The sequence below is a fragment of the Gekko japonicus genome, unplaced genomic scaffold (assembly GCF_001447785.1).
Source record: "Gekko japonicus isolate JY-2015 unplaced genomic scaffold, Gekko_japonicus_V1.1 scaffold1667, whole genome shotgun sequence".
NCBI lineage: Eukaryota > Metazoa > Chordata > Lepidosauria > Squamata > Gekkonidae > Gekko > Gekko japonicus.
In genome coordinates, this window is record NW_015168702.1 from 295311 (window position 1) to 305865 (window position 10555).

The 10555-nt window shown below is 55.2% G+C and overlaps 2 protein-coding genes across 2 annotated transcripts in view; one reads left to right on the top strand and one right to left on the bottom strand.

Annotated features, from left to right (window-relative positions):
* Positions 1 to 3646, bottom strand: part of SBF1 (SET binding factor 1) — a 105243-nt gene extending 101597 nt beyond the window's left edge. Inside the window, exon 1 of the mRNA XM_015415507.1 lies at positions 3580 to 3646. Coding sequence (XP_015270993.1) covers positions 3580 to 3646 — 67 coding nt within the window. The remainder of the gene's footprint in view (positions 1 to 3579) is intronic.
* A 6795-nt stretch (positions 3647 to 10441) lies between these two features.
* ACRC (acidic repeat containing) overlaps positions 10442 to 10555 on the top strand; it is a 25572-nt gene continuing 25458 nt past the window's right edge. Inside the window, exon 1 of the mRNA XM_015415510.1 lies at positions 10442 to 10520. The gene's annotated coding sequence lies outside the window, so the exon portion shown is untranslated. The remainder of the gene's footprint in view (positions 10521 to 10555) is intronic.

Genomic DNA, 10555 nt, shown 5'->3' on the forward strand with positions numbered 1-10555 from the left:
CCTCCGGACCAAGTTCTGCCAAGTGGGGGGGGGGGGCCTGCCTGGCCTCCTTCGGCCTCTGCTGAGCATCCCCCTCCCCACTTTGCCCCTTAGAGAAGCAATATGGGGAAGAGGAGGTATCTAGGGGGGAGGCGGGGGGGCCGGCCTCCGGACCAAGTTCTGCCAAGTGGGGGGGGGGCCCTGCCTGGCCTCCTTCGGCCTCTGCTGAGCATCCCCCTCCCCACTTTGCCCCTTAGAGAAGCAATATGGGGAAGAGGAGGTGGGGGGATCACCTAGTCCCACAGATGGAAAAGCCCCACCACCACCACACACCCTAACATGGCAAAAGGGTCAGTGGCACAACATCCCCCCCTTGTGTGGCCGAGGCCAGCAGGTCTTCTCTGCCACTCTGTCGTCCCTCTTTGGGCCGGATCCTGTCTTATGCCACAGCCACTTCTCGGACCTGACACCTCCCCCCCCCCCCCCCCCCCTTCTGCTGGGTATTTCGCCAAGGCCACTGGGGATCTTCTTCTCTGGGTTGGAGAGGCCAGCTCCGATTCATGAATTTTGCTCCAAAGACTTGCTGCTGCTGCTGCTGGATCTTGGGTCTCTCACTGATCCAGCATGAAGTTAAGCATGTTTATGCAAAGCAGACACCCAGTCCTTCCTGCGCTGCTTGACCGCTCTGGTTCTGAACACTGCACCGCACCTATTGCAGCGGGCCTACAGTTTGTCACCCGTTTTGGCACGCCTTTAGGAATGATGCTTGAAACAGAATCAGCAGTGGTCCAAAGGTGCAAAAACATTCTGGGATAGAGCTAGATTCAAGTCCCGTAACAAATTAGAGATCCTGAAGAATTGGTCAGATCTGAAGAGAAGGAGACTGGATCTATACCCCCTGGCCCTTCACTTGGAGTCTCAGAGCAGCTTACAAACTCCTTTCCCTTCCCCTCCCCACAACAGACACCCCCTGCGAGGGGGAGGTGGGGCTGAAAGAGCTCTCTCGAGAACTACCCTAGAGAGATCAAGCTCTGAGAGAACTTGTGACTGCCCCAAGGTCACACTGGCAGCTGCATGTGGAGGACTGAGGGATCACACCCGGTTCTCCCAGATTAGAGTCCACACTCCTAACCACCACACCAAACTGGTGCTCTCAAGGGAGCCTTGGCTCTCAAAAGCAGCTGCTGCCACAAAAATCACCTTGTCTCCAAGGCAGGCGCTCCTGGACCCACACCCAGCTGTAGACCAACCTGGCAGCCCTCTGAGACCATTCTGAAGGATAGTCCGCTGCCGTGCAATGCCAAGCTTGGGGAGGGGAGGGGCCATTTATCCAAGTATCTTTGTTACGGATAATAAGTATTATCAGGAAACCAGCTAGGGAGGCAATTGGGCTGTTGAATGACAGGGGAATTAAAAGATTGATAAAGGATGATGAGATGGCAGAGAAACTGTGGGCGAGCTCTTGGCATCTGTTTTCATTGTGGAAAACTGTTGGGTATGGACCCACACCAGAGCCACTGTTCTTAGGAAGGGAGTCTGAAGAGCTGAGTCAAATTGAGATGATATATTCCAGGTCTGCTGGTGAAATTAAAAACCAGTCAGTCTCTGGACCAGATGGCTCACAGCTGGGGGTTCTTAAGGGACTCAGATATGTCATGGTTGATCTAACCAGTGTGTGTAACTGGTGGAGAGTGGCAAATATCACAACAGCTTATAGAAAGTCCAGAGGGGAACCTGGGAATTACAGCCAGCTACCCTAACATCTGTTCCGGGTAAAGTAGCAGAAAGTGTTGGTAAGGATAGAATTATTACACATATCTAGTAACAAATCCTGCTGAGAGAAAATCAGTATGTGGCAAAGTTCAGGGTTGAGAAGTGTCAGGAGATGGACATTAGTGCAGGAAATCCTAATGCTAACTATATGCTGAATGGTTTTGAACTGTCTGAGGTGAGAGGGAAGGAGATCTTGAGGTTATAGTGGATGGTTTAATGAAAATGTTGTCTCCATGTGCAGCAGTGGTGAAAAAGGCAATGGGATAATTGGTAAAGGGACTGAGAGTAAAATGGCCACTAGTAATGCTCCGGTACAGAGCCATGGCCTCCTCTGGGGTCCTGGGTGCAGGTCTGCTCACCTTACCCCCCCCAAAAAAAAGAAATTGCAGAACTGGAAAAGTTACAGAAGAGGGCAGCTAAGGTGATCATCGGGTTGGAGCACCTCTCCTATGAGGAAAGGCTGAAGAGTTTGGAAAAAAAGAAGGCTGGGGGGGGGTGCGATAGTAGTGGTAAAGGTTTCCCTTGATCGAAAGCTAGTTGAATCCAACTCTACGGGGTGGGGCTCATCTCTGTTTCCAAGCCAAAGAGCCAGCACTGTCTGAAGACGTTTCCGTGCTCATGTGGCCAGCATGACTAGACACCGAGGCACACGGAACACTGTTAACTTCCCACCCAAGCGGTACCTACTTATCGACTTGCAGTTTCGAACTGGTAGGCTGGTAGGAGCTGGGGCCAGAGACAGGCACTCACTCCATCATGTGGCACTCGGGTCTCGAACTGCCAAACCACAGTCCTTCTGGTCTGCAGCTCAGCATCTTAACCTCTGAGCCACCGTGGTGCCAGGGGTGCATACAATTATGACAAAATGGATAGAGGGAGCTTTTGCTTCCTCTCCCATAACAGAACTTGAGGGCGCCCAATGAAGTTGGTGAGCAATAGGGTCAGAACAGACAAAAGGAGATACTTCATTACTCATCAAGCGATTATGTTGTGGAATTTACTGTCGGTGGATGTGGTGATGGCTACAAGCATAGATGGCTGTAAAGGGAGCAGAATAATGGAAGATGGGTTCATCAGTGGCTCCTAGCCACGGTGAGGAGCATGGGGGAAACTCCACATTCAGAGGCAATAAACCGAGGAGGCAACAGCAGGGTAAAGCAGCCTTGGTCTCTCCGCCCTGTTTATTAGCCCCCCCTGGGCAAGGGGCTGGCCCCTGTGTGAGACAGGCTGCTGGACTAGAGGGACCACTCGTCTGACCAGGCAGGGCTCTTGTTGTGCTCCTATGAGAACCCCCAAGGTGGAAGCCTGATCTTTTCAAGAGTTCATAACCCCATCAAAAACATGCTTGTCCTCTGTTGACCGGTTTGCTGAACCCCCGTCATCTCATTTAACCCGGATGGATGTTCGGTTAATTCACCTTGCCCAGACACCTGCCTTGGTTGAAAAGGAGGGTGGGTTTCTTGGCACACAGATGATTCCCTTCTCCAAGTGCCCAGGTGACCTTCCCTGGTGATTTTCAGAATGGGAGAGCAGATTAAATGCTGAGGGCATTTGCTGGGAAAGAACACAAGAAAGAACACCAGAGAGAAGCCAATGTCAGGTCAGGCCAGTGGCCCCTCCAGTCCGACACTCTTCTGTGTCACACAGTGGCCAAGAATACCAGGGCCCACCAGGAGGTCCAGCAGAGGGGCCAGTATGTCCAAGCACCACCATTGCCCTTCCCAGTCAGCTGCAGAGGCGATCAGATTGTGGTCAAAGGCGAGAGGGGGTGGCCACTTCTGCCAGACAGCCAGGGAAGGCCCCAAAGGCCCTTGGCAAGATGCACACCTGTCTCTGCCAGGAAGAACCAGAGACCGTAGTTCTCTGAGGGTGGTCCTGCCGCCGCCGCCACCATGCTGGTCAGGGGAAGGAGATGAGGCAGACAGACACTCTTACAGACCGTCTCCTGCATCTACTGGTCCCAACCAAGCCTGTGTTTTCTTGGCTAAGTAGGGGTTATTGCAAGGGTGGACAACCTTTTTGGCACAAGTGCCCAGACATCCACAACATCTGCCTTGTGGACAAACGGGTGCGCGGGCCAACCAAGGGTCACGGGTGCAAGGGCTGTGCTTGGCCCGGTCCCTGCTGGGAGCAAGTGGAGCGCCTGTGGCTGCCCCTGTGCAGAGTTCTGACTAAACGGAGCCCCCCCCCCCCGGAGGCTGTCGCTCTTCCAGCCGTGGATCTTCCAGGATTCTCTGAAGCCAGTTGCTGGCTTCAAACGATGTCTGTTGGGGAGGGGCTTTACTCATGATGCACCTTGGCTCTGACTGCCCCCCCCCCCAATCTTTCTGCATGTGTGGCTTGAGGAAATTCTGTGTCAGTCTGTGTCCGAGGGAGTGTGGGAAGCTCTTGCCTTGAATAAAACTTTGTGGGTCTTCAAGGTGCCTGGCTGGACTCAGACTTTGTGCTCAAGGGATGGAGGCTGTTTTGAAAGCATCTGTGGGAGGACCAAGAGCCTTTGATGCGGCTGGTTTCAGTGATTCACGTGCCTCCCCCCCCCCCCCCCCCCCCCCCCTGCGGCAGGTAGCTCCTTTCCTCTGTGTGTGTGTGTGTGTGTGCGCTCCTCCCTCCAGTCTTTGCTTCCGGTCCCCTCCTCTCCCCTCCTGTGGGCTAGAATGGGAGATTTCCCTCCAGTTCCCCCTTAACTCTTCTGGAAGGGGGCGGTGCCTTCTGCCCCACCCCCACGGCTGTCTTGTTTTGGTCTCACCTGTGGTCTGCAAGAGATGACTGTCCCTCCCAGCTGGGATGGATGAGAGCCAGTAAACTGAAGCCCAGGTCTTCTCTGTGGCACACAGACAGGACTCTCGATCAGCTCTGGCTGATACGCCAGCTGCAGTCATGCCTCCAGAAGCGTGATCTGACCACCACGGCAATCCACGCTCTGATGCCATCCAGGTTAGATCACTGTAGTGTGCTGTCTTTCAAAAGAGTACAGGGATATCCGTCAAATAGAGGTTGTGTCACTCTGGTGTGGAAGGATCTACGCTGCTTGCTCATTTGTTTCCAGGATCAATATATAACCTTTAAGGGCCTGCTCCTGCCCAGCCTGCCCCTGAAGATCTGCCTCACAAGCCCTGCTCTCGGTGCCCACCCCCCCACACACACAGGGGCGAGAGCTGGGTGGCAACTGGAGATGGGCTTTTTCAGGAGTGGCACACCAAAGCTGATAGAAAGTGCTGTCTGCCCCACGCCTCCACATGAAGCCAGCTGGGTGGCCTTGTGTGTCATCTGCATATTGGTGGCACTTCAGATGCCTTGACGAACTTTCTGAGTGGTTTTGTGTAAATGTCAAACAGCAGGGAGACAAGATGGAGCCCTGTGGTGCCCCTCAGAGCCTAAACCCCCAGGGTGGTGCTAAGCAGCAGCAGCCCCACCCCACCCCACGGCACCACCTCCTGAAACTGGTCAGCCAAGGAAGAGCTGAACCACCCAGTCTGGCGCTCCCTCCTCCCCATCCAGCCAGCCTCTCTGGAGGGATGCCGCGGTGGGTGGTATCGGACAGTGCTCATCACAGCTGAAGGCGGGGGGGCATATCGGGCCTGGCTCCGATGAAGCCCCCAGGCAGTGGGATCCCCACATGTTCCCTCAGACCTGCTGCTGCTGCCGCCGCTTCATCCAGACACGGGAGAACGGGGAGCGTATATTCTGGTCTCTTGCTGCCCCTTCTGGGCACACGAGAGTCATCAGTGTGTTGACAACTGTGGGCGCTTAACTCTGGAGACTGGGACCATGGACAGACAAGACAGATCTTTCCACAACCCTAAGGAAAGTACCAGGTGTGCAGGAAAAAAACACCCCCATGGAATCTTAAAACACACCCAAGGTGTGTTTGTGTGAAAATCCTCCATAATGATAGAAGTGGTGTCTGCCCTTAGTGGGTGTTGCTAGGCGACTACAGCAGTATTGCCAGCCTTCAAGACTTGGTTTCTGTCAGGAAGGAGCAGGGGGAGGGGGCAGGGCCCTTTCGGCCTTTGAGGGAGGATTCGTCTGGACTGGGCTTGGCAGCAACCACCGGGTAATTTGCCACCATATGACTTGCATGACTCACCCAGACCTAGCTGCTTGCTACTGTTCAACAGCAACCACCCCACAGTAGCCAGCCTGACATGATTAGAGTTTCAGATCTGCATTTCTGAAACCTACATTTGAATTCCCACTATGGGTGAAACTAGACATTTTGGTGTCCACGGCCACCCCCCTCACCGTTCTGCTGTGTGAAAAGGCGTGGGGGGGTGGAGAACTCCTGGCTCTGCTGGGGCATTTTTAAATGGCTCAAGTTCAGCTCTAAAATGGGTGTGGACCTGTGGATGCTGTAATGTGGGTGTCAACATGGCAAATGGGGTTCAATGTGGCCAAGTGCAAGGTGATGCACATTGGAGCCAAAAATCCTAACTATAAATACACGTTGATGGGGTCTGAACTGGCAGAGACTGATCAAGAGAGATATCTTGGAGTTGTAGTAGATAACTCACTGAAAATGTCGAGACAGTGTGTGACTGCAATAAAGAAGGCCAATGCTATGCTGGGGATTATTAGGAAGGGTATTGTAAACAGATCAGCCAATATCATAATGCCGCTATCTAAATCAATGGTGCGACCTCATCTGGAATACTGTGTGCAATTCTGGTCACCACACCTTAAAAAAGATATTATAGCTTTGGAAAAAGTGCAGAAAAGAGCAACTCGAATGATAAAAGGGTTGGAACACTTTCCCTATGAGGAAAGGTTAAGGCGCTTAGGGCTCTTTAGCTTGGAGAAACGACGACTGAGGGGTGACATGATTGAGGTTTATAAGATTATGCATGGGAAAGAGCAGGTAGAGAAAGAGGTACTTTTCTCCCTTTCTCACAATACAAGAATTCGTGGGCACTCCATGAAACTGCAGAGCGGTCGGGTTAGAAGAACGGATAAAAGGAAGTACTTCTTCACCCAAAGAGTGATTAACACTTGGAATTCACTGCCTCAGGAAGTGGTGGCGGCTACAAGCATGGACGGCTTCAAAAGGGAATTAGATAAGCATATGGAGCAGAGGTCCATCAGTGGCTATTAGCCACAAGGTATAGATAGGGACTCTGGGGCAAGTGATGCTCTGTCATCTTGGTGCTTGGGGGGGGGGTCAACAGTGGGAGGGCTTCTAATGTCCTGGCCCCACTGGTGGACCTCCTGATGGCACTGGTATTTCTGGCCACTGTGGGATACAGAGTGTTGGACTGGATGGGCCTTTGGCCTGATCCAACATTGGCGTCTCTTATGTTCTTATGTTCCGTTTGGCTCTCTGCCATGGAAGAACCAAGGGGGTAACCTCGGCCGGCCATCACACACTCTCAGCTTCACCTGCCTCGCTGGGTGGTTCCGAGGATAAAAGGGTGGCGAGGACAACGATGTCAGCTGTTTTGGGTCCCCGTCAGGGAGAAAGCTGATGTCTAAATGAAGGAAACAAGTAATAAATATAGCTGGAGATGAGGCAGATAAAAGGCTAGTTGGTGTGTGGGAAGGAGAGAAGCAAGCAATGAAAGGGGTTTTTAAGCATCACGAACAGTACACCTTTGTCGCGGAGTCTGAAGGCCTATTATGCCGCGTCAGTCAAATGCAGTGGCGAGGCTGGGGCATCCGGTCAACAGTGCAATCCGGTTTGGAGGGCAGAAGTCTGGAAACGAGTAGAAACCTGACAGCTGAAACAAAACATGCATTTAAAACATGACACGTTTAAATAACAGAGAAATAAGAGTGGGAGCACCCTCGCAGCGACAGACAGGACAGTCTACAGTCCCCATCCCTTTGCCAATGCATCTTTCTGAACAGTCTCATTGCAGTGTGGCTCTAACTAGCAATCCTGTAAAAAGCCCTCCTAAACAACTCCGTTTGGCCTGCTTTGTGGAAAGCCAGGATAGTGGGGGAGCCTTCCTCAGGGCGTCAGGCAGGCCTTTCCCCAACAGGGTGGGGGCCCCGACACAGAGAAGAGGCACGGGCATCCAGGCCGCCCACTGACCTTGCCTGCTGGCAGGGTGGCACCTGCAGAAGGCCCTCCTCAGACGCGGGAAGCTGCTGTGGTAGAGCCAGGTGTGTGTCGTGGATAAGAGCGGCGGACTTTAACATGGAGAACGGGGGGGGGAGGTTGGTTCCCCACTCCTCCTCCTCCTCCACATGAAGCAAGCTGGGTGACCTTGGGCCCGTCACAGTCCTCGAGAGAGCTCTCTGCCCCACCTGCCTCACAGGGTGTCTGTTGTGGAGGCAGGAAGGGAAGGCGATTGTAAGCCACTTTGAGACTCCTTCGGGGACTGAAGAACGGGGTACAAAACCAACTCATCTTGCAGCCATGAGGTTCCAAGGCCAGGAAGGGCTTGAACTCCGCCCCGTAATTGATGGGCAGCCACTGGAGCTATCCAGGAGGTGGGGTGGAGGAGACCGTGTGGGAAGACGGGGGAAGTGAGTCCTCCTCGCAGGTTCCCTGTTGTGCAACTGGGCTGAGCTTGGCCGGCCCCACACAACTGGGCCTGGCGACGGGCACTGCGCCACTGAGCCAGAGTTTTCTTCCCACGGGGAGGTGGCCAGGGGAGGGAAAGCTGGAAAGGGGTGTTGGGAAGATAAGGGCAGTCTGGCTGGTGGGTGGGAAGGAGAGAAGGAAGGGGCTGTCAGGCGCCCAGTGACAGAGCATCCGCTGGGCATGGGAAGGAGGCGGGGAAAGGGTATGGGGACTTTCAGGAAAAGGAAAAAGGGAATAGTGGGGGAGGAGGAAAATGAGATCCCCCCCACAAATCCTTGTGGGGTCCCCCCCCCTTGTAGAAATCTATTTTGGTGTTTGTAGTGTCTCTCTCTCTCAGAAGGGAAAATAGTTAACAACAGATCCCTGTAGAGTATCAAGGGCCATAATTTTCAGTGGGAGGTAGACCTGAGCCATGGACTCCAGAGACTTACCATTCAAAAGGGCCTTTTGTTTTCGGGGAGGGGGGGGAGGCCTGGCCCCTGGATTTCAAGGCCCAAGTCTTCCCATAGAAAGTAATGGCCCTCTAAATTCAGATGGGCACACCTGGCGCCAAACAGTAGTTTGCCAGGGGTACTTCCTTTCTCTCCCTCCCCACAACAGACACCCTGTGAGGTAGGTGGGGCTGAGAGAGCTCTTTCAAGAACTGCCCTTGAGAGAACAACTCTTGTCAGAACTATGGCTGGTCCAAGGTCACATCAGCAGCTGCGAGTGGAGGAGTGGGGGAATCACACCCGGTTCTCCCAGATTAGAGTCCGCGCACTGAACCACGACACCAAACTGGCTCTGGTCATCTCAGTGGCCAGATGCACAGTCCAGACCCAGGTTTAGCAACTGTGCCAGTGACCAGGTCTTAGTCTCTCGCACTCAGAAGCCCATTGTCCTAGCGTTGCAAGGGGGCAAGGTCAATGCCACATTAACGTCTATATTTGTCTGTTGCAGGCAACCTTTGGAGAGACCCCGCTGCCCAGCCTGGCTGACGACAGGGGTGCCCTTCTGTGAGGCTCTTAAGTCTTGGTGGACTGGTAAACCACCCCTGCTGCTCCTTGCTGGCCAACTGGAGGACCCGCGTGCCCTCCCGGGACGCGGGCCGGGCACTCAGCGTCTCACCAGCAGCCCCTCGGGCCTAGCTTCAAGACGAGGACCGCACCGCAGGAAGCGACATGCGGCTGGCCGCCTCCTCCACCCTCAGCTGATGCGCGTCGGCTGTGTCTTGGGCACCTGCCAGGTGCAGCATCTCAGGCATCGGCTTTGGCAGCTGAAGGGTCGGTCAAGAGGTCAAGACTCTTCCCCCATGAACCCCAACAGCCCACACAGCTACGGCTGAAGGCAGAGGTCCCTGCCCAGGACTGGCCAAACAGCCTCTCCCCACCCCATGCGCTCTACTACGGAGCATCATCCTCTGTCCCACCCACCCCCCATATTCCCACGGGTCCCTGTTTGCACCGTCTGTCCGCTGAAGAGAAGGGCTGTGGAATAAACATAACCCTATCCCTGGATAACTGGAAGAGAGATCAGAAATGGGATGGCATGTGGTGACAGAAATCCGGAACCGGGCAATGACGAAGGCAAGCCCCAAACAGCTCCGGCTCACCACCGCTGACCCGCCAGAAGAGGGCGGCAGGGGGGACCGAGGGGGGGGGGGATAGGCTCTCCCGGCGGCCCCACCGCAGCGCGTCCTGACCCTTCTTCTCTGCACTGACTGCGGGAACGAATAAAGAGACCGGCGGCTGTTGCCTGACTGAGCGCGACGCATTTGCATTCCTGGGCGCGGGGCTTGGTTTCGTGGGGGGCGAGGCTGCCCCTGCAGCCTGAGCCCTCCCTTGGGGACGCGGAGCGCGCCGCTCGGGCCTCCTCTCCGGCAAGGGTCCGGAGCCCAGCTGCAGCGGCTAATCTCCTGCTGCCCGCCCGCCCCCGCACAGGCCACCACCCAGCCAGCCCCCAACCCTCCTCCCAGCGCGTGGTGGGCTGCCCGCGGGGTGCAGCAGGCCCCTTCGGCCTAGTAGCGCGAGGCCCTACGGAGAGAGGGGGGCGGGGGCGGGCGAGAGTGTCTCTGGGCCGCCCTTCCCTTGCGTGTGTGTGTGTGTGTGTGTGTGTCTGCGTGCGTGGGTCTCCCTCCCCCCCCCTCCCCGGTCGGTCGGTGTGTGTGTGTGGTCAGGCGGGCGCCTCCCCTGTCCTGCCTCCCCCTGTGCCGCCCTTCTTCGAGCGCCAGGAAGGGGCACGTGCGTGCAGAGACGCGCGTCTGTCTGTGCGTCCGTATCGAGAGAGAGGGAGAGGGAGGGG